Genomic DNA, 24,765 nt, shown 5'->3' on the forward strand with positions numbered 1-24,765 from the left:
GATAGCCCCTTGACTGCTGAAGCCATTGCCCATCTGTTCAGCTATCGTATTCATGAGGCAGTTGGACCCCTCACCCACAGCCCAGGTACCTGGCATCCCTTAGTTGGTATCAGGAGCCCACGAAAATTTCTTATATTGTAAGTGCCAAAGTACACCATCTTTACTTAAACTGCCCTATTTCATGTATGTGCATCCCCAGCATGCTTAAACAGGAAAGGCAAATGAGAGAGAGAGAGAGCCCAAGCCCCAAGGTGCCGGAAGTCTGGTTCCTTTGTGTCTACAGAAAAGATATAACGATTGAATTAGACTCTTAAATATCTTTGGATGTCGGGTTGAATATAAGCAGCTATTCAGCGTCTTACTCTGGCAGGAGAACAAGTCCACTGGAGGTGGGAAGCCATTTAGGGCCCTGGGAGTGTGAGCAGATTGTTAAAATGGTATCAAAGATGGGTTGGAATGAAGCCAGATTCTATCTTTGATGCCTACCCCATGTCTGGCGCAAAACTCTTGCCTTTACCTGCTACATGCTTAGCGGTTCCACTGGGGACCTCAGTGCGTATCCCTCCAGAGACCCGGTTCACCCCCGCAGGCCATGTCCCCTGCCTTACCCCGTCTGCCACTAGTGCAGGTTCTTAGCATCGGTGCTTGGCTGAGGAGTTAGCTCAGCTTCCCTAAACCCTAAAGAACCTCTTAGCAAAGAGCAAATGCCTTGGAATAAGACACAGCTGAGGATGAATCTGGGTTCTTCCAGACTGCTTGGTTGGAGTCATAATAGGCCTAACTCTTTCTGAGCCTTAGATGTCTCATCTCTAGGATGGGGAGTATTGTTAGCAGTTACCTGATGGAGTTAGATAAAGTGTAGGTAAAGTGTCTGGCAGAGTGCCAGGCACAGAGGTGGTCGCTGTTATCAATTGCTTTGTTACAATGGTTAGTTTCTACCAACATCAGGTATAAGATGAATGTATTATTAACATTCCTGGGGCTGTTTTAAAGGAAGTGTCTATAAGCCTTCATGATAAGCCAGGTGTCTAGAAGGCAGCTTGAGAGCAAGACTCCAGGTTACTTAAAACACGTTTGGAAGCTATGCCCCATGAATGCCAAATGCAGTCACAGACACTACAAAGGGCTATAAAGAAAGCCATCATAAATCACACAGACCCCTCGGCAGCTCACTCTCCTCCCCATGCTCCAGGCACAGCCATTTCTCAACTGGTTTGGGGTTTCCCTCTGTGTCACCAGACAGCTGCTACCATGACCAACTCCAGCGAAGATGCCCTCACCCTCCCTCCAGGACTTGGCATTTGTCACACTCAAGAATCGGGTGCTGGGGAAAAGATGCCGAATTTCTTTTCATTTTTAGATTCTAATTTCTCTGTCACAAAAATAGAATTGGTAGATAAACAGATATTTCCTTTATACATGTTTGTATTTTTATTAGACTATACATTTCTTAATCTTTGTTAGCTAATGACCTAAGTAAATTATTTTAACGGAACCAAGTGCAGAACTTGATTTGACTTTTTTTTCCTCCATCAAGAGTCACTTGTTACTTTGAAAACCAATTTTTATTTTTTGATTATGGTAGTAAATAATGTGTGTGGTAGAAGGAGAAGGAGAAGAAAATTAAAATGTTCTATTAATTCCCCAATCCTGAGATGATCACTCTTAATATTTTGTTATATATTCTTTTTTTCTTTCTTCTGAGTGATGGCATTTTTTAAAAAACAAGTTGGGTTCATAATCTATGTGTTTGTGTACATATATATCACTAAACATTGCTTGGAAAAATACTTTATGAGTTCATAAAATTGCACCATATGAATTATATTTTATTTAACCATTTCTCCATTGTTGGATAGTTAGATTGTTTACAGTTTGGACACTGTATTTTTAAAAATAAGAACTCAGGTTTATTGTATTATTTATTTTTGCCTCATATATTTTGTAAAGTAAGCATATCAGTTATAACGGATGATCCCCCCCAATATACTTTCACCTCCAGTGATTAATCTAAACCCATCATGCTAACCTATGCATCTTGCCAGTGATTGGTCTAGAAACAGACATATGGCCCAATCCTGACCAATCAAAATGGAGGGCACTTCTGGGAAAGATTTCCTTACTCCTAAAAGAGATACACAAAGAAGAAACAGACTTTCTGCTTCCTCTGGACATGCTTGACCGTTTTGTACTCAAGCAGTATTCAAGCCTGAGATGAAGCTACTCTGAAGGGGACCAAAGAACAGGTGAAAAACCCTGGGTTCACTGTGGCATTGTAGAGCTGCTTATTCCACTGTGCTTGTGGCCTGTCTACCTCTAGGCTTCCAGTGGCCATCACAGAAGCTGTTTTGAATTGGGTTTGCATCATACATCTGTTACTTGCTGATGGACATATCCCGAATCATTCAAGAGGTGTGAGCGATTGTAAACTTTTCAAGCCACAGAGACTTCTACAGAAGGAGAAGCAGAGGTTGAGAGAGATGGCTTGCCCAAAGTCACACCCAGTTTTGGGAACCCAGACTGTTACAGAAACTTCTTTTTAAGTCATCTCTTTGGTACTTAAAACCCAGTGCCTTCTCTTCCCCTCAGGTGGAGAGAAACTCTCAAAAGATGATGAGACATGGGTCACAGAGTGATGACACGGGAGGAGCCCAGGATACAGAGTCAGGAAGTGTGAGTTCAAATTGGCTTCCACCCTCAGCTGGGGGTGTGATTTGGGTAGTGCTTCGCAATCCTCTCGTTTTCAGGCTCCTTATTGGTAAATGAAGCGATTCCACTGAGACGAGAATTATGAGATAGAAATCCCTTTGTAAAAATATGAAACAACATACAATTATCATCATCATCATTGTCCACATTTCTGATTCTGATTTCTTCATGATCTAAATAGTATTTTTAGGTGAACAGTTATTATTTTTGTGTATCTATCTATCACCCTTTCTACATATGTATATATAATTACATATATTTTATTTATTTATTATTATATTTTTTCCATGAATTTCTTAACCTTTCTTAACCTGCGTCCTAAGTAAATTGATTGGACATTGTGATAGAACTTACTTTTGTCTCCATTTTTGGAAATAGAACAATGATTCTTAAGTTATGTTCCAAGGACCCCTGGATGTTGTGGTTGTATTTTCTGGGTTGTGTGTGTGTGTGAAAAAGCATGTGCGTATGTGTTTATCTCGATGATAATCTAGAAAGATTAATTAAGCATCCGTGGGTCATCTGGGTGACCACCTTGAAAATAAGCACAGCCACATCAAAGTGTCTGTGTTTGCATTTTGTGTTGGTGGTTATTTGGGCATAAGTGTTTGGCTTTCTCCCAGTCTTCTGCAATTTTCTCAACCAGCCTGCACAGTGGTTCTTATCAACCTTATTTTACAAACAAGGAAACTGAGACCCTAGGAGCTTCAGTGATTTGCCTGGGCCACACATCCCCCAGCTTGCAGGCCTGAGAGTTGAACTCAGGCCTCCCTCCCTTCACCCTCCATCCTCTGCCTCTCCCCTCCCTGCTTCTCAGGGCAGTGGGGCATAGCGCTAAATTTGATTTGATTACTTAGGATAAAATAGCTTATAAAATGCTATAGAGCAATGCCTTTCCTTTCTGAGAACTTGATATAATAAAGTTGGCTTGGTCTCCTCAGCCTGTATCTTGAGGGAACAAGTAAATTAAACAAGTAATTATATCCATAATGTTTTTAGAAGTTAGAAGATTTAAATATATGAATCTCATCTGAGTGTGCAGCCTTTTGTCTGTGGTGTTTCCTGCCAAAAGATCTCTTGATAGGAAATAAACATTAAAATAATCTTTAATCCCCTGTCTGGTCTATTACCATTAACAATTGATGCACTTTAATTTTGTGGGATTTTAACTACAAAATGGAACAGCTAAGTAGTGATAATTGGGTTTGGAATTATACGGTCATTTATATCAACAGAGATGCAAGAGGCTGGGAGGGAGGGTGATTAATTATTTACTATTTCCTGGCTGTGGTTCCTATTATAGAATTTTCTGATATGTTCTGCTGTGAACAATTATCACCAAATGAAAGTAAACAAATCTGTGATCTGAAGCCTTATTTAGAAGTTAGACTATATTTAGGTGATACAGGCTTGATTTTCACAGACCCCGTGGGCTGTGTGCATTTCTTCTTTCAGGGACCCGCCAGCTCTGGATTTGAATATTGTTATCTTTGTGCATCTTAAACTCCAAAATGCACAGCCCTAAGGAAACGCCTTGGTTTGCCAGGAAAAAAAAAAAACCCAAACCCAACCGCATTGAGTCACATCTTAGTTCAATACCAAAGGTGTATTTTGGAGGGGGTCATGGTTTATTCTTTCCTCTATCTGGTTTGCTTCATCACAGTATAAGGTGGGAGAGGAACAAAATTCTTATGTCAGCTTGAGAATAACAGTTAGGCCCTGCTATTTCTCTTTATGTGAGCACCTGCGCTTGTGTGTGTGTGTGTGTGTATGTGTGTTCGATGCAGGACTACCTCTCTGTGCCTCAGTCTCCCCTATCATCGTCCAATAGTAAATCAGTGCTATCTGATCAAGCCTTTGTGGGTGCGCAACACCACTCCAACATGCACTGACTTTCTCTGCCCCTTTGGTGAACATCCACAGAGCACATCCCCACCTACATCTTCCTGGCCCTCCCTACACATGACTCCTTGTGAAGCCAAGAGCCAAGATCCTCAGATAGATTACTCTGACATGTGAAGATGGATTGCTACTTGATATAATGTGTTTCATGGGAAGCAGGAGGACACTTAGGGAAAGAATGTGGATACAAGCCATTCCAAGAGTCACTCTGACAATCATGGCTTCCAGTCCATTCCCAGACTCTGGAGTGTCAGAGCATTCAAGTGTAGGTTTGATGAGCATGTTTTCCCTCTTGGTTCATGGACTCATTTAGTTCTGGAAATAATGCAGCCCCCTCCTAGTGCTTTCTGGCTAAATGAGTAGCACCATCATTCATCTAATTGCACAATCCAAAAACCAGGTGGCCATTTTGGCTCCCCCTCACTCTCACCCCCATGTGTCCTGCCATCACTGACTTGTGCCGCTTTTACTGCCTCAAGTCTGTCCACGTTCGTCATTTCCACCGTCACCACCCCAGTTCTGCTTTCCATCGTCTCTTGCCTGGGCCACTGCAGTAGGTCTTCTCTGACCTCCATGCTCCTAGATGCCCTGCATCCAGAGATTGGAAGGCAATGGTGGAGACAACAGGGGGCTTAGGGCTCTTTCCCCATATTTCTCCCCCAGCCTCTAAAGGATCCTGTCACAGCACCCTGAAACATGTTAAGAACAATAATGGACCAGCTTGTCCATGCCAGAGTCCAGGAGGCTCCCTGCCCCTGGGATGCACACTGGTGTCGCTAAAGCAAGAAGACAGTAGAGTTGACAGACCAGGGGTCCAGACGCACCCCTGCTTCTCCATTAAGGCGCGACCCTGGCCGAGGTTGCAGCACAGAGACTTCTTCCAGAGTGCACTCGGCGTTTGGACTTTGTAGTCAGGCCCTGGTTACAGATTTTAGACCCTCCTGATTTTCCCAGCATGTGATTCCCAGTGAAGATGGAGCCCACCTTGCCTCCTCTATCTTGGGAGGTAGAGCCAAGAACTGCTTGAGTCTCCCTCCTATGGGCCAAGCTTGGCTCTTGATTTGGTGTTGTTATTTATTATTGTTATTAACTCAGTTTTATTTTGGGGCGGTAGAGTGTGGATGTTGGTGGTGATTATTCTCATAGGGAAGAACCATGTGGTGCTCCACAAACTACTCTTGTTCTCACCTTGGCGAGTAGGACTCAGAGGCCGGGTGACTTTGCTTTTTCACCTTATCCTGGAGTTTCTCCACCTTGCACTACTGACTTCTTGGGGGGATAACTCTTTGTAGGGCGGGGCCTTCCTGTGCGTGGTAGGATGTTTAGCAGCAGCCTGGCCTCAACCTACTAGGTTCCAGTAGCATCCCCTCCCTCTCAAGTCCTGAAAAACCAAAAATGTCTGCAGGCATTGCCAATATCCCTTGGGGGCATGGGGGGAAATCATTCGTGGTTGAGGACTCCTCCTTTTTATCCTTCTCAACCGTTTTGATGTTTTTTTTCCCAAGACAAAGCGCTTCTAATAGCAAAATAATAAAACAAGAAAGTGTTACTAAAACCAAAATAATAATACGAACTACTACTTAAGTCATCTTCATTATGTGCCAGGCCCCACTCCAAACACTTGCTATGTGTTCTCTGATCCACTCCCCACAAGAGCTCCCTAAGGCGGGATATTGGTTTCCTAGAGCCGCCATAACAATGTACTACAAACCGGGGGGCTTAAAATGACAGAAATGCATTCTCTCACAGTTCTGGAGGCCGGAAGTCTAAAATCCCGGTGTTGGCAGGGTTGATTCCCTCTGGGACTCTGAGTGAGAATCCGTTCTTGCCTCTCTCCTAGCTTCTGCCGGTTGCCTGAAACCCTTGCTCTTCCTTGCCTTGCTGTAGCATAACTCCCTTCTCTGTTTCCGTCTTCACATGGCCACCTTCCCTCAGAGTCTGTGTGTCGTCTCCTTCTCATAAGGACACCGGTCATTGCATTTAGGGCCCTCCCGAATCCAGTATTACCTTATTTTAACTTTAATTATATCCCAAAGATCCTACTTCCAAATGTGGTCACATTCTGAGGTTCTGGGTGGGGATGAATTTTGTGGAAACAGTATTTAACCCAGTTCAGGCAGGTATTATTCTTGTCTCCATTTTACAGATTAGGAAACTGAGGCATGGAGAGCTTAAGTGACCACTTAAATCACAGAGAACCAAGTGGCAGAGCTGAGGCTTGAACCAAGTCCTTCTGGTTCCACAGCCCAAGCTTATAAGCATTGCACTGGTGGTTCTCAAAGTGTGGTCCTCAGCCGGCAGCATCAGCATCACCTGGGACCTCGTTAGACATGCAGATTCTCACGTCTCACCCCAGAATCCCTGAGTCAAAGACTCTGGGAGTGGGACCAAGTCGTCTTGTTTTAACAAGCCCTCCAGGGGATTCTCATGCACCTTAAAGTTTGAGAAGCTCTGATGGAAAGTGCAATGTAAGAAAAATATCTCTGAAAACATCACTTTAATCAGTTATCAAATGTTTCTTGAGTGCACTTGGTTCATAAACATAGTACTACCCTCTAACTCCAGAAGGCTGGGTCAGGAGAGTTCTGTTTATTTCTCTAAAGGGATCTTTTCCTCCTCGTTCCCCAGTGGCAAAAGTATTTCAAAAATCACAACATTCAGATCTTTGCCTGTATGAAGATAGATAGTGTCATGTCAAAGATAAATTGAGACAAGTATTTTCATTTTTATAAGTCACTCTTCTTATTTAGACATACAGCGTGCCTTTTCCCAGACATTTATTTCAGAAGGAGCAAACCACTGGGCCTCCAGCTCCTTTTCCTCAGCTGCTTTCTTATCCCAAGGGCCTTCCGTACCAGGAGTTTAACACACTGTTAGTGTGTGTAATAAAGTCGAGTCATTTTAGGCTCATTGGTACCTTGTTAATTGATCTTCATTTCCTATTATTTCACTTCAAAGCAAATACATCACTCACCAGGGTGACACCTGAGTTGTTTGTTTTCTCTTTGCAAGCCCTTGCTCTTTTTAGCAAGCTTTTATTATCCTCCGCTTCAGAAGGCCTTTCCCCATCTGTTTACTATTGTAAACTCTGCTTCTGCTGTTTTTTTAAATTACAGCTTATAGAAAATGATGCCATCAGCAGGAGGGAGGTTGTACCTTACAGAATAAGCAGTAGAAGTAGACCGGCCACTGCAAGCCCGCCTCTCACATGGACTTCTGCACATGAAGTCCCACGTCTGTGGCAGAAACCAGCTCAACATATCTGGGGAGGTTTGATGTGGGCTTGGGGGAAACAAGGAAGCCGGAGACATTGGTATTCCACCTGGAGGTGGAGGGCGCCGCTCAACACACGAAGAAGCTCCGACTCTCACCGTTCAGTTTCCAGTGGGAGAGGACCTGGGGTGGTGATTTAGTGACGAACATCCAGAGCTCCCTGTGTCTTTTATCAGATAATTCACACAACAAGACTGGGCTTCCTAGTCCTGGAAAAGTTTTTCCTGTTGCTTTGTTTTGTTTTTAGTGGTGGTTATTGCTGATCGCCTCCAAAGGAATAGAAGCTCCTGGCAAAAGTTTCAAATCTTCTGATAAGATTTAACAGCAAAAGTTTTCTTCCATCCCTCATTCTCAACCATCTCTCCCAAAGAAACCACCATTAAAGGTTTATTGTGGATTCTTCCAGAAATGTCACATGCATTGCCTTTTAAAAAATTCGTGCAACTGAGACCATTGAATACATTTTGTTCATTACATTGCTCTTGTTATGTAATAATGTCTTGGGGATTATTTAGTACCGACACATGTAGCTCGACCTCCTTATGCACCATGTCTGTGTAATACTCCATCACATGGATGTCCTGCAATTTATTTCTCCATTCCTCGATTGGCAGACATTTAGGCTGTGTCCATGATTTGCTCTTACACGTGATTCAGTAATGAACACTCCTGCATATGTATTTTGTCTACTTGAGCAAGGATATCAGAATGGTGATTTTCCAGTAGCAGAAATGCTAGAACAAAGGGTAGGTACTTCTCCGAAATAATTAGTTTTCAGAGGAATTTCCAAATTGTCCTCTAAAACAGTCGTACCAGTTCCTCTCCCCCATTCTCACATGAGAATGCCCGTGTCACCCCAGAAATTATTTCCAGCAGCAGCAGCAGCAACAGAAAAGAGGACTGGAATGCCACTGACAGGTCCAGCAAGTCAGCGATCAGCACCCCAATTTAAAAAATTTATGTACCTATGGTATTATCAGGTTCTTATGAAGCGACCACTTCATAACACCGTGTAGCCCAATCCCCAAGCTTGGCAATTTTTTTCCCCCTTTCAATACATCACATTGATTTTCTGTATGACTTTATCTGCCTAATACAAAGTGGGATTGAACAGTTATTTGTCTGGATTTGACCATTCCTTATCAAACATTTATGATTTAGCTTTCGCCACGCATCTTCTTGTAAGGTGTTTCTTATTTTTATCTTTTTCCGTAAAGGTAGGATTGTGTTGACAGCCCTGTAATAAATCTCTCTCGAAAGAGACATGTTGCAGAGATATGGGGAGAGGGTGAGGGCTCTGTGCGTGGGCTGTTTGAGGAAAAGCTTCAAGAAGGGGCAGCGTGAACTGTTTCTGGACAAAGTTGTCTTTTAATAATAGTAATCGACTTTGGGGTTGTACTATATTAGGACTGAGTGCTTCATAGGGAAGTGCAGAAGGGGGCCACTCTGATGATGAGTGGTCCAGTAAGTGAGGTTGGTACAGCCAAGGCCAGATCTTAGAACCACCTCCTGTCTGTATATAGAGTAATGTCACTGTCAGGGTCAGGGCAAGGTCACCAGCATTCACTGAGTATCTTGGTAGGAATTTAATCTGCATACAAGAGATTGGAAAATAACAGAACAGTAACGAGACTTGCATGTTTTTCTCTCAATTATTCTGTTTCCTTCATGTTGAAAGCACTTTCTAGCTTCATGTAGAGAAAAGAGAATTAGAAAATTTCAGGCAGTTCTAGAAAACTTTATTGAGCACCTACTATGTGTCAAGCATCATGCCCTGGGAACCAATTCCAAGGACACAGGGATGAATACAGTAGTGTGGCCAAATGGAGGGAGCAGCTGGACCATCATGAGCCTCTGGACTCTTCAGAGTTGGGTGACTTGGGGCAACTAAATTTTTTTGTTGTTGTTTAAAACAACAGACATTTGTCACATCATTGTTTCTGTGGATGAAGAAGCCTGGCATGGTTCAGCGTCTCTCTCAGGCTGTACTCAAGGGGCTACAGGCTTTGACTGGGGCTGGAGTGGGGAGGGTCTGCTCCCAAGCTCACGCGTGTGGTTCTTGCGGGATCCGGTTTTTGGCTGTTGTTGAGCTGAGGGCCTCGGCTCCTTGTTGGTTGTAGTTTGTTAGGTCTTGTGCTATAGTCTTTTCTAAAGGACAGCTCACAACGTGGCGGCTGGCTTCCACCTGAGAGAGCCAGCAGAAGAGCAAGAGATGGTGAGCAAGATAGAAGCCAGAGTCTTGGAGGAATTTAATCTTAGAAGTGACCATTCATCATTTTAATTATTTTTTATTGAGATATATTTCAGCCCTATAATATTCTCCCTTTTAAGGAGTACAATTCAGAGGTATTTAGTATATTTACAAAGTTGTACAACCATCACCACTAATTCAAGAACATTTTCATCACCCCAAAAAGAAACCCCATACCAATTAATAATCTCTGCTCATTCTCCACCCCCAGCCTCTGGCAACCACTAATCTGCTTTCTGTTTCCATGGATTTACCTATTCTGGACAATTCATATAAATGGACTCATGAGATGTGGCCTTTTGGGGTTAGCTTCTTCCATTTAGCATAATGTTTTCAAGCTTTATCCATGTGATACCGTGCACCATTATTTCATTCCTTTTTATGCCCAAATTGTCTTCCATTGTATGGCTCTATCACATTTTATCTGTTTCTCAGTTGCTGGACGTTTGGTATGTTTCTGCCTTTTCACTGTTATGAATAATGCTGCTGTGAACACTTATGTACAAGTTTTTGTGTAACTGTGTGTTTTCATTCTCTTGGGAATATACCAAGGAGGGGAATTGCTGGGTCATGTGGTGATTCTGTGCTGAGCTTCTGAAGGACTGCCAGACTGTTTTCCAAAGCCCCCGGTTAGGGGCTGCATCACTTTATATTACACCAGCAGTGTAGGAGGATGCCAGTTTCTCCTCATCTTCACCAACACTTGTGTCTTTTTGATTATAGTCATCCTAGTGGGTTTGAAGAGGTTCAAGTATTTTCCTGAGCCTCAGTTGACTCATCTGGGAGTACTGGACAATTCTGTGTTAGGATTTCCAGGAGTAATAAAGTTGAGGCAGGTCAGAGGTTTTTGGGTTTTATTTCGTTTTGCTGTTTTAACCCCCCGGTGTCACGTTGTACAGCAACAGATCCGAGTTAACTCCGCGGCGCACCGCTTGATGGAGATATAGGCCTCGGTTTGCTTTGCAGTGTTTCTTTTCCCTTCATCTTGCAGCAGGCGTTCCGAGCTTGCACGTTTTTGTATTGCAGAAACACTGATGGTGGCTGTCGTTGGGAAAGACCTTGGTTCCTACTGACCTCACTGTAGACCTGGCCTGGTTCTGTGACTTTGAAGCTCTTCTGAAGAACGGCAAGCAGCCCCCCACCCCCGACCACCCCCACACCGAACTCCTACTGCTGCATGACTGTGCTGTCTCATTTCTATTCCACAACCAGTTATCGAGCCTCTGGGAGGACCCACCATACTCAGCGCCCTGGCTACAGCGATGGTAATCCTGTAGAGACACTAGAAAACCTATATTCCATGGGGACTCGACTGTTTCTAGGCAGTTCCCTTTGTGACCCTGTGTGTGTGTTTACAAAACCATTATAAGTACTGACTCACTTGATCTGCTCATAATACCTTTCTGATATTTGCTTATTATTTTACTTATTTACCTAACTCCCAATTTCTGCCCCCATCCTCAGTGTGAGTTCTCTGAAAGCAGGGCTGTTTTTCCTTGTTTTGTTTATTACTATGACCTCAGCCCCTTAAACAGTTCCTGGTACATAGCAGGTCCTTCACAAATCAAGGTGAAGGAGGGAGTAGGCAGCAAGGACCATGAGCCTATGAATTTCATTTTATAGTTGAGGAAACTGAATCCCAAATTGCTTGAGGACCTCAGCCACTCCTTTTACTTCACACTTTCTTTGTTCATCTGTTTAGCAAATATATACTGAGCATCCAGAGACAGTGTAGAGTCTCCTTAGCACTTTGGGGTCACACTCTCTGGGTTTGAATCCTGGCTCCCCATATATTAACTGAGCATCCTTGGGTGAGTTACTAATCTATTGGCACCTCATTTTCCCATCTTTAGAATGAATATAATAATAGCGATTTCCTCATAGGATTGTTGTGAGGATTAAATGAGTTAATATATGTAGAGATATTACAGAATGAGGAGATAGAAATATTTATTATTGCTGTAGCATTAACACTTAATATTATTTTTATTATTAGTGTTGTTTTGGCTGCTATTCCCTACTTTGTGTCAAGCATTGTTCCAGCATTGGGAGAAACTCAGGTAAATTAGACAAAATCTCCTCTTTCATGGAGCTTGCATTTAAGTGGTAGGGGGGAACTAATAAGAAACAAATAAATAAAATTGTTTCAAATGAAAATAAAGTAAGGTAAGGAAATAGACAGTGATTGGCCATGTGGCCAGAGATGGCTTTAAGGAGATGTGGCAGAGATGACATTTGAACCAAATCCTGAATGATGACAGCCATGCAAAGATCTCAACAGAGAAGATTCCAGCTAAAGTTATGACAAGTGCAAAGGTCCTGGGGTGGAAATGTGCCTGACCTTTTCAAAGGAGAGAAAGCAGCCACTATAGTTGGAGCTAGGTACAGTGATAGGCAATGAGGTTGGAGAAGGAGGCAAATGCCAGATTGTGAAGCCACTGTAAGGAGTCCGGATTTTATTCTAATTGTGATGGACGCCTTTGAAAGTTTGTAAGCAAGAAGGTGACATGGTTTGAGTTATACTTTTAAAAAGACTTGGTTGCAGTCTATAGGAAGGAAGAATGGAAGCTGAAGGACCAGTTTGGAGGTAGCCCAGGGGTCTAAGAAAGCAGGAATGGTGACTTAGACTAAGTGATAACAATGGAGATGGAGAAAAGAGGTTGAATTCAGGATCCATAATCCCACTGAGCATATTTGAGTGTTGGCCTGGCTCTCTCCCTAACTCTAACCACAAACCCTAACTCTTCCTGTCCACATCCTGAGACCCACTGTGGCCAGGCCACCCAGGAGGCACCCACTGCATGTCTGCTGCCTGAGTGTTATAGATCAACCACCCATGTGGGAAGTGGCAGGTTGGAAATAAAGCAACCAGGGCTCCTGACTCTGTATGCCCTGAGCTTCTACCTCCGTCAGCCCCACTCACTTACGCCTATCCCCTGGAACGAGACCTCTAGCCCTCTCCCCTTTCATTGGCAGGTATTCCAGGCTTGTAAAACAATGTTTTCCTTTAAAAATGTGAGCAGGAGGAAGAACCAGCCATGTCAGAACTCCAGGCACAAATATTTTATTTTTTTTCCCTTTCACAAAGGAACACGGTTTATCAGTGTTGGTGCATCTGGGAAGAGCAAGCGTATGGGGCAACCAGCAGAATGGAAACTCAGTGTAGCAATCCATTATGTTCTCCCTGACTTAGGCTTGTTGAGGTTCTCTTGTTAAAGTGGGATTTTTCTTAATTATTAACAGTTAAAAATAAGAAAATAGATTTCAAGGGAAAAAAAGTTGCAGGCAACGAGAGTCCAATTCTAAATGTGTGTGTGTGCATAAAACGGAATTTGCCGAACTTGAATAGGCACTTACAATGTGACTAGAATTGGCTCTGTCATGTGTCAGCCTAATAGCCTAAACCCTGGTTCAATACAATGAACTTGGGAAGGTTTGCTTAATGAAAGAACTGACGTTTTCTGTGCAGTGGCTGCATTCATCAGCCTGCATCCTGTTCATTACACTACAAAGGGCTGCCAATGGGAATTGGTAGGGTCATCTATTAGGTAAATGTGATGGGGACAAAAGATAGCAGAGGCCAGGGCCTTGTGGAATTTTCTTAGATGGTCTGGGTTACTGCAGGAGTGAGCCCTGGATAGGGGCAACATGTTTCCGAGTTGGCATAAGGGCATCTGGAGTCGTGGGCTGAAATCTGGCTATGCCCCATCCTGATACGCACATCCTATGGGACCCTAGAGAAGTTTTCCCTTATCCTCAGCATCTCTTTCCCCATTGTAGAATCGGTAGGCCTGCTTCCGATTACCGGTGTTCTCTGTCTGGGCGCATGGTACCACTGTACTTCTCTGCCGCACAACTTGCTTCGGCCAGTGGAATCTGGGTGGAAGTGATGTCTGTCTCTTTGAGGCAGAAACTTGAAGAGGCTAGTGCAGAGTGTGCTGTGCCACACTCTCTGCCGTGCTGACTGGCAGTATTCCAGACACCAGCTGCCCCGTCACAGTGGGTCCTGGAGGAAGGAGAAAAACAAGACCCTCAACTGACCCAAGAGGGACGTGGAGAAATAAACTGTGCTTCTGCATTATGCCTTAAGACCCTGAGATTTAGGGGGTTGCTTGGTTACAGCGCCATCACCTGGCTTATCCTGAGTGTTTATCCTCATCCTCGGGTACAGAGGGATCCTGAGTTGAAGATCAAGGCAGCCAAATCCCAGACCAATGGGTCACTTCATAACACACTTATAGTCTGTTTTGCAAGGTTGGAATATTGTAATTTGTCTTTTTAAAAAAATAATTTTTAAGATCTGTATATGTCAGTAAATTTCAATTAGCCTTTGCAGTCTTTGGATGGGGGTGCCTATTTGAGAACTTAAGCAGATTCCTTCAGCTGTGAGTGGGGCTTCGAGTCATTGGAAAATGCAGACAGAACAAGATCTGCTGATTGGCAAGGTCATCTTGGGAAGGGCCATTGTGGAGTAAAGAGCAGGCCCATTAATTCCGGGGGGATTTACATCAGCTCCATCTGCTTCTTACCTAATGGGACTGTTTGGTTGTGTTCTTTCCTGGAGAGATTAGTGATTGAAAGGAGGAGATTTAGAAAGGAGAGATAAAAGTTTGCATTTAATTCTCGTGACATGTTGCCCCCAAAGAAGTCTTCCTAAGGAGGCTCCACAGTAAATGCAGGCTTAAGCCAGAGGACGGCTTCTCCTAAGACAGAGTTGACGTCCAGTTGATGCCTTTTCCATAATAAAGAGACTTTAAAGGGGTTTTAGGGAAGTTGGGTAGTCTTCATATTATCTCTAACCCTAAAACCCATCCACTGGCTGAATTAAAAGTCCCTTACATAATTATCATGGGAGTTTTGAATATAGAATCATTGTGTATTGTTTCTTGAATTTATTCATGTCTCAAATAATAGTTTTCTCTTTCTGCCTCCTCCCCAGCAGTCCCTACCATCTTCAGTCCTACACCCAGTAGCCAGTGGAAAGTGAAGCAGTTGGCATGCTGTCCACTGCCAGTCCCAGAAAATCCTGGCTCAATGGATCTGAAACAAAGAAGTAATCTGTTATCTCACAACACTGGGGGTCTTGATTGAGGCAGCTCCTGGTGGGGTGAGTTTTTGGGGCTCAGGCTCCAGCATGACTTGCCCTCTACACAAAGGATGCCTCCATGGTGGGTCTGTCTGGGGCTGTCTGTGATGGACTCTGAAATGGAAAAGTGTGTGAGCTACAGAGTCAAACCATACTTGACTTTAATCCTAAATTCTGTGACCATGAGTTGGCCTCTCTGTGCCTCAGTTTCCCCATCTGTAAAATGGACATAGTGATATTGCTGATCTCATGGCATGGTGTCACATCGAAGGGGGTTTACGTTAAGTACACAGTGCCACACCCAGCACAGTAAGCTCTCGGGAAATAGTCCTCAGGCATCATAGAAGGTGGGCAATTTGTTTGGTGTTGCTCGTCTGGTGGTTGACGGAGCAGGTGCTCAAATGAACCACAGCACAGTTCCATCACCACAGATCTGCAGCCTCTGCCATGGAAAATAGTACAAAAGTGTTTGCTCTCATATTTAATTAAAAATAGGCTCACAAGTACCATAGCTTTTAAAACACAACATCAGGGCTTAAATCAAACATAATCTATCTTGAAAAGAATTCAGTTTCTTCCACTCTTATAAAGCCCCTTGCGTATAAATTTTCTCATTCTGTTTAATGGGTGAGAAAAACACTGCCGTATATGTTTGCTAGCAGCTTCCCTGAGAATCCATGGGTGAACTTGTCTACGAATCTTTGGCATTTAAATTTTAGGTGTCTGCTCCTCATAGCAGACCATTTTTCTAGAAGGAGAGCTATAAGTTTCTTTTAACACCATGTTTAGACGTGGGCAGGTTGACATTGTTATTTAATGGATTATCTCAATATAAATATACTTTTATAGGTCCTATTTTTTTGTAGAAAATTAAAAGTAATAATGATGAAAATAATAGGATATTGATCAGAATACCATTACTATGCTCTGTTGTTCTGCTGAGCTTGTTTGAGCAATCTCGCTTTTGTTTCGCTCTATGTCTCTTTCTCTCAGGTCACATGGAGCCTCATTCGCCCATCCTGTAAGGCATCAGTAATCTGCCCCTCCCTACTCGTCCAAGGGTGTTTCTCATTGGTCTCTAAGATGTGCACTTTGATTCCATCACATTGGACTCTGCTCTGCCTTTGACCAAAGTTCTTCTTAAGTACTCTAGCCATGAAAACCACACAATGTAATCCTTATACTCCTAGACAGATCTTCCTCCCTCTATTAGTCTTGACTCCCCTTGGATATTCTATAAGGACTTTGAGGGCAAGGGCCATGACATAAAATGTCCTTAGGTAAGTAGGAGTGATATTACAAGGTTCCACTCATTCATCATTCAACCACCAATCATTGTCTTCTTACCCTGAGCTAGGCACTGAGGCATAAGAATGAATTAGGATCCTACAGTTTGGTTAGGACAGGCATATGACAGACAATTGGAATGTTCAATATGATAAGGGCAATGACAAAGTACCAAGAGAGGTGGGAGAGAGAAAGGAGTAGTTATCTTTGCCAAGTGTGGATGAAGATGAGAAAGAAGAGATTTGAGGAGGAAACGTTACCACTGAGAAGGCCATACATAAGATGAGCCTTGGAATCTAAATTGGTGTTTGTAGGTGGACCGCCCTGGGAAGCTAATAAGCCTTGGGGGAAGGAAGGAAGGAAGAGCATTCTTAACAGAAGGAATAGTGGGTGCAGCAGCCCGGACATTGGTGTCTCCAGAGCATGCCTGAGCCTCCCTGATGAGACAGACACATGATAGTCACTTGATAAACTCCCCAAGGGGTTATCTCTATCAGGGATTGATGCAGAAAATGGGAACCTTTCTATGTACTTAATACAGGAAAGGATTCAATAAAGGCAATTTGATGCTTACAAAATTGTTGGAAGAGCTGAAGATGTTTGAGGTTGGTCTTCCCTAAGAATGGCTCCCTGAATAATACAGATGTGACCCTCCAGGGAGCTGAAGCCGCAGCTGGAGCTAAGATAGATGAATAAGCCAAAGCCCCCTCCACTGATGCAGCTCTATCTCCACCACCAGAAAGCGGGAGATTGGCACCAGAACAGTGAGACAGAAAACTTCCTTTGCACGTACCCTCGCCTGCTAGGAGGAAAAACCCCAAAGAAGCAGGAATATGGCCTTCCCTCACTTCTGCTGTCCATGTCTCACGTGACAGCACTTAGCAATTGGTGGGACAGGTCTGTGTCTAAATTGTAGCTGCAGGGGAGTCCTGGAATAGTACTTTTTTTGGCTTTCCAACTTCTCCAACTAGAATAATGGAATCCAGGGGCAATATTGGACATTTCACAATGTCTGAGGCCGTTTTTGGTTGTCACAACTAGAGGGTAGAGATGCTACTGGCATCTAGTGAGCCAAGGCCAGGGATGGTAGCAAACATCCTACAATGCAGGAGACAACCCCCACCACAGAGAAGAGTCCAGCCCTAAATGTCAATGCCAAGGCTGGCAAACTCTGACCTAGGAGGAAGGTGAAAAGGAACTGAATGAGTCAGTGTAAAATATCTGGCATAAATATGTCATTTGTTTCCCTTCCAAAAGTATTCGATTTTTTTCTAGTTTGAGCTAAAAACTAGATATTATTTACTGGACAGTTGATTTTTCTTCCTTCAATATGTTTCCCCTTGAAATTTGCATTCTGGCATCCTTTTAACTTAGATGGTACCCATTTTGATTATTTCAGTGGCTCAGAAGACTTCTTTATTCAAAATGATCCCTAATAAGATTTTGCTTAAGGAGAAGGAAAAATAAAGTTTTTTCTCCATGTTACACTTCTTTCTTGTGCGTCCATTACTTTTTCATCAGCAGAATTTTATTAGAACAAATTCTCTGGAAAGGTTGCATTTTCTCCCTTCACGCACCCCACCCATATTTTAGAGCTGTTATTTGGCTTGTTTTTCTTTTCCCTCAGAAGAAGGAAGGAGGAATGAATGATAGCCAAGAATTAAAAATTCTTGCTCCTGGTTGCCTCCAGAAACTCCATCTTTGATGTCAGGGCTTCTCTGTGTCAGTGGAGTGCAGTTGAGTCTTGCATGCCCCTAATTCCATGGTTCACTTCCATACTGGGTCTGGGTCTAACCCCACCAGGCCCACCAGGGTTTAGGCAGGTCAGGCAGCTTGTGATGAATTGCCAGCCACTCCATCAGAGGTTATATCCTTGGATATTTTTCTGTGCATCTGTGTCTTCCGACCTTTCCAACCTTCCCAGCAATGCTAGTTTATCCTGGATATATGCAGAAAAACCATGGTGATCATTGTGACACAACATGCTGAGTGGGTACCTTGCCTTATGAAAACTATTAGATCTGACCTCTGAGAAACTTAGGGAACAATCAGACGCCCATGCCTGGAAATCGCGTCACCCTCTCAATGCGGAGTGTAGTATAATGGCTAGGTACAAGTGCTTCAGAGCCTGACAGACCCAGACATGGATTCCAAATGGATGCTGTACTTCACTGAGTAGTGCCCCCGCCTCCCACCATTCATGGCTATCTGGGACCTCAGAATGCAACTTTATTTGCAAATAGGGTCTTTAGAGATGTAACTAAGGTCAGGATGAGAGGAGATCATGCTGGATTAGAAGGTGATGTGAAGATAGCGGCAGAGATTGGACTGATGCATCTACAAGTCAAGGAACGAACACCCAGGATTGCTGGCAACCAGCAGAAGCCGAGAGAGAGGCCTGGGATGGTTTCCCCCGCCATACCTTGTTCTGGCCTCCTGAACTCTGAAACAAGAAATTTTCTGTTGTCTGAACCCACCTGGTTTGTGACCCTAGGAAACTAATATGGGTACTTTCAGTCTTTAGCAGATTTAATACAGCAACTCTCTAAGGTGGGCATCAGTATTATTCTCGCACATCTGTCACTTCTAAATCATGTGATTATGTGGTTAATCGCTGGTGCTTTCAGATCCTGGTTTCCTCTTCTGTGAATGGAGCTGTCCCCATCTCACATAGAGGTGGTTTTAACACTTTAAACGAGACAACGTATGTAAAGTACTTGGCATAAAGCCTGGTTCTCAGTAAGTGACCGATAAATAACTACCTTTATTATTGTTGCTATTATTTAGAATGGAAATTTATTTAAGAATGCACAGTCAATATTCAATTACCCTCACTAATAAAAAGGAGTAAAGGTATGGATTGCAAAGTAGAAAATACATAGAAAGATTGCTCTACGTTTTAAAAAGTGGTGAGATAAACACACGTGGGCCCTAAGCTTTTGGATACCTAACTTCGATCCTTCTCAGCCCACTCCAGCAGGAATGGGCCTTCATCTGGGGCAGTAGAAGAAATATGATCCTTGACCATGTACAGGGAAAATAGTGAGCTTTTGGATAGTTAAGAGTTAAGTATCACTTAGAGCTACAGGATCCTGATTCAAAACCATTCTGTCATCCTATTTCACAACTCCCCTTTAGTACAAGTTTAGAATACCAGCAGGGCAGCAAATATATTGAAATGATTTTATTCAAATGTCAGATTTAATTAAATCCATAACCAGAAGACAAGCCAAAAAGAATTTTTCATGGACCTTTGGAATTTCTTTTTCTTTCTCTTTTTTCTCCCCATGTTCAAGGTGATAACTGTAGCCTAAAATCTTCCCAAACACATGCAAATGCAAGTAGGGACATTTATCATAAAAATACAACGAGGGAGACTGAAGTGCTTGTTAACATTGTATTCTGTAGCCAAGTGTGGAGATCTGAAAATTTATATATTGAAGAGACCACAAAGCAGTGTAGTTATAGTTCGATGATTTTGACTAAGACTGGAATGCGTGTGTATACTCCTTATATTCAGGTTTCTGGGATTATTCAGGTGGGCGCTGGTATTTTGACAGGTTGCCAGGTTATTAGGAGCATAGTGAGCAGTGTAGCGTGGCCAGAGAAACCACTGTGTCTCCAAACTATGCCTAAATTGCCTGTAATCGGTTCAGTCTACCTTGCATAAATGGATTTTGTCCCTTGCAAACAGAACAGCTGAAAAGATACTTAAAATAAAATGATCAGGTGAAATTTTAAAAACAAGAATGACTGAAAAGATCCCCAGAAGACCATCACGGGCCCAGAGCCCCCCATTTCGGGGTCCCGCATTTGTACTGATTATGGCCTGACAGCTCTTGAGTTTCCAATGATAACAGCCATCTGACTTGATCGGAGTTCAATGGATTTTCACTAAAATAGAATCATCGCCTTGGTGATGGATAGAAAAAGTAAAGCAATACATCCTGATAAATGCTCCGCCTGCCTCCCTCCTCTCCCCAGCGGTGACCTTGTGCAATCCATAAGAGAGCAAGGCAGAGCCCTGGTCACCACTGCAGCGCGTCAGGACATGGAAATTTAACTAGCTTTGAAACCCATCAATGGGGTGAAGGGGGAATGGCCTGAGAAAGCAATGGATCATGCTTAGAGGGCTCGGAGGGAAATAGGGTATGCTGAAGGTCAACGCACAGACGTGTCCTGAAGGAGCAGCTCAAGCCCTCATTCGCATTCACGGGAGGCTGTGGCCCTGTGAGGCAAGAGTAGTGGAAGAGCACAATAAAACAGGAATTTTCAGAGCACATAATTTCTCCTCAGAAGGGAAAAGCACCAGAGAATGGTGCGAAATAAGCGCTAACCCAGGACAAGAGGGTGCCTTGCTCTACTCTCTCCCTCTGAATAGCAAGAAGCAGGCTGTATAAGGCATCCCTTTGCCTCTGTAACACCATGTCTGTTTGCCAACCCAACTCAGCCAGCTGTGAATATTTTGAACAGCACTGATCACCTGTGACGACTCCAACACCATCACGTCGAAGGAAACCCAACTAAAACAGGGCGTCCAGGAAGCTCCCGGACCAGTCACATCCCCCAGCCCAGCGTGCTTGACTCGGGAGAGAAGCTTCTGGGTGGTTGAAGGGAGAAGAAGTTAGACATTGGCAGGCGCCCATTAGTGTTGGTTACAACTTGCTAAAAGAAAATATTAAAATAAAAATTAGATCATAAATTTGGAGCCACAGTTACCAAGCCTAAAGTGCAAATTGCCAAACAAGTCAAGAGACTCATTAGCATTTTATGTAAATCAGTTATTACTGTTCTCCACTTCCTTAATTATCCATGTTATTTCAATACAACCCTTTCTTTGATGTCCCAATTCTATATTTAAATAGTGCAAGATTTCTATCGTATCCTCCCGCAGAGGTTTGTGCCATGCAAAAAACATGCCAAGAGCAGCTATTTTAGACTACAGGGAAATGTTTAATTGGTTCATCCCATTTGAGTTATGAGGGTGTATTACTGAGCACATAAAATCAGAAACATGGAAAATACTAGCTTGGAGAAGTTTACTAAAACCTGCAAGAGTCTGCTTGAAATTTTGCCCCCAAGACTTCTGGAATTCTCGCTGGGAGCTGACTCAAAGGGAAATATTGTGAACTTCATTGAATTTTGCTAAACGATTGATTTACAATTGAAATGTTTGGAAATAAAATCCAACAGCCCTCTTTGCTTTGGCCCAGAGAGGTGTTCTCTTGGATGGATGAGGAGAACACAAATGGCAGAGGGAAAAACACGGCATCCATGTGAGGGGAGAGGAAGCATTTCCCAACCAACTACTTTCAACGGGTTCATCTTTTCTGAAAGAGGAGCCATCACAAATTTGAAGAATAAGTTTGCTGATGTCTTACTCTCAAGTTGTCTAAAATTGAAGAAAATCTCACAAATTACAGTTATGAGTAGGCTTTCCATAATCAATGAGGTTTGAAATAGCAATGCAGCCACAGAGAACTTAACAGTCACTCTTACTATCTTGAGCAGTAGCTTCTGTCCTCTGCCAGCAGCCTTTATCTTCTTGCCTTCTGCCCCATAAGCCTACCTTGTTTTTAAATACTTTATTAAAAAAATAAGAAAGGGAAAAATCTTTGAACATGAATTGTAACTGAAAATAGAGGTAAATGGATAGAAACTTACTCTTCCTGTATGTTTTTGAACAAACACTGTATCTAATTTTTTTTTTTTTTTAGTCTGGAAGAAAGAGCAGGTCTGGGATAAAGACTGTATGATAGTGTAGGGTTTGGTGATAGGTAGACCCAGTTTCAAGACCAAGCTGTGTGGCCTTGTCCAAGTCATTTACCCTGGCTCTCCCCTCAGTGAAAGATGGCTAACAGTGCTCACCTTGAAGAGCTGTCGTAAAGATTAGCGTTAATATCCACAAAACATTTAATATATAGTAGCTGCTTAATAAACGGTAACTCAAGCCTCCACTCTAGGCTGGGAACTGCCAAATGTTTACGTAGATGATCACATTGAATCCTCAAAAAGCTCATCAAAATAAGTATGGTCACCACTATGTATATTTAACAGATGAGGAAAGCAGGATTTCTGGAGGTAAGGGATTTGCCCGAGGTCACACAGAATCAAGCGTAGGAGCTGGGATTTTAATTCAGAAATTCGCTAAGCTATAGCCATTCTTTTGTCAAGAACCATACAGTGTAGCAGGCTTAATATTAAAAAAGGGGGGGAAAAAAACCCTAGCGTTTCTATATCCTTTCTCTCTCCACTTAAATAAATAATATTTACAGAAAAGTCATCTCTGCAGACTCAAATTTTTAAATATTTAATCTGACTTTTTGGTTATTTATTTAACAAGTACTTTTATGGGGCTTGCCATGTTCCAGGCACTGTTGTAAGTACTTACAACTAGTAACTCATTTAACCGTTTAACAAATATTTATTTTGAGAGCAAGCACAGGGGGTTTATGGGAGAGTTCCAAGCTGCTGGGAGACAGTGCTCAAAATCTTCTAAGTCCCTGGGCACTAGCGCAGATATATGGCTTTTTTAAAAAAAACCTAAATTACGTTTGTAAAAACACAATTTTTCTGATCATACATATGGCATACTCATTACAGAAAATTTGGAAAACATAACAAGTTGTAAAGAAGAAAAAAAAAATTCAGAAGCCTTTATAATCCCTCCACGCATTGTTAACTGCAATCCAAGATTTTAATGGAAAGAGAAAACACGTGATCTAGTACAAGGACTATTTTCCAGCGTCTTCTGCACTTTGCTTGTTTTAAAAGGCTGAGAGTAATTCCGAACTTACTACTCCTACAATCAAAACAAGGCAGTCACTGGACGGAGAACGCGCCTGGGGTCAAATTCCTGAGCCCTCTGTCTTCTTTATGTAGCTTGTTGTCGTAGTTCCTGTGGACATAAAACTGGCGTCAAGCATATCGTCAAGTGGGGTGTTTCCTATGCAATCCAAAACAACACATAAACAATTATCATGCCCCCATCCCCTGAAGAAGTCAGTCCCGGTCCTTTGCCCTTTCTGTCACTGCCCCCCATTTAAATCTTGTCATCTGCGTCTCGGTTGCGTGAACTATTCTCAGCTCTTCCGTATTTGCTATTTTCTTTATGCCGGGACTTCCTGTTGCAGAGATCCGATCGCTTATGTGAAAAGCTTCCGTTCCCCCAGTGACTCGCGGGGTTTCATCACCAGGAAAGCACATTGTTCCAACTCTCAAAGTCTACGGTCTAAAATCATCATCATGTATTTTCATCAGAATGAAATATCGGGCGCCCTGCTCAGTGCAAGGTTTTATTAATGATGTGCTGTCAGGGGCTGGATGTTCTGCATATTTGCATATTAAACAGCTGAGTGAAGAAACATTCCTTTTATTGCTGCAGGGAATAAATCAGTTTAAAGCAAGTTCTCATCATTTATACTCCTTTCAGCTAAGTCTTCTTTTATTGAAATAAATTGTTGAAGTGCTTTGCTCATTCTTTGAATACTGATGAAATTTACCTTGATAGAACCTTAGGAAAAATAATATTTTCTTAAAGGTGCAGTATTGTTCCATTTTTGAGTATTACTTTAATACATTATTGATAAGACAATTTAGAAATATCAAGTGAGAGGGGAAGAAAAACAGTTTTGAATAAAGACGGTGTTTCCTTGGGATGATTTTTCCAAATGGATTTTTATTGGTGGAGTGTAATAAGCAAATTAAAAAAAAGGCAATAAGCAACAAAAAGTACTTTTTTTGAAAAAATGAACAATCAATTGTTTTTGCATTCAAATCCCTGTGGGCAGCGTATTCCATCCACCCAAGGACACAGTGTTTACCAGCTACCAAAGCTTACTGTCCCCTGGGCAGGCACACAGGAGGTCCCAGGAAGTCAGGCTATTTTCAAATATGAGTTATACCTACCCTCAGGGTAGAGGTACAGTGGCTATTTGACAGAATCTTTGCAAACGTTTTGAGTTCCTCTGTTTACTATCTATGCTAGAGGTTGGAAACTTCTGTTCAGACCAAATAGGTCATGAAAACACATAAAAACATTTTTTTGGCCCACATGATGTTTTTGAAAACTTTTAATTGCATGCCAACATTTTAAAACTGGGAAATTTCACATAAAAATCCAGATTTCCAGCTTCTCTCATAAAGGCAGAAGATCACACAATCGTAAGTCTGTTCCATTGTCTGTTGCTGAGCTGCAGCTGTCTGCTCTAGGCGGAACAGGTCCTCTGGCATTGCCGCAGTCCCCACCACTCCCTAT

At 42.6% G+C, this 24,765-nt stretch overlaps 1 protein-coding gene across 7 annotated transcripts in view; it reads left to right on the top strand.

Moving 5' to 3' along the window:
- Positions 1-24,765, top strand: part of WWOX (WW domain containing oxidoreductase) — a 934,084-nt gene that overhangs the window by 461,029 nt on the left and 448,290 nt on the right. The window contains exon 9 of one of the 7 annotated variants that reach the window (XM_044760887.2): positions 11,162-11,547. The exons of the other annotated variants lie outside the window; for them this stretch is intronic. Coding sequence (XP_044616822.1) covers positions 11,162-11,170 — 9 coding nt within the window. The 3' untranslated portion in view covers positions 11,171-11,547. Of the gene's footprint in view, positions 1-11,161; positions 11,548-24,765 lie in introns of those variants that run through there. 7 annotated transcript variants of the gene reach the window in all.

This window comes from Equus asinus, chromosome 28, assembly GCF_041296235.1.
Source record: "Equus asinus isolate D_3611 breed Donkey chromosome 28, EquAss-T2T_v2, whole genome shotgun sequence".
Classification (NCBI taxonomy): Eukaryota; Metazoa; Chordata; class Mammalia; order Perissodactyla; family Equidae; genus Equus; species Equus asinus.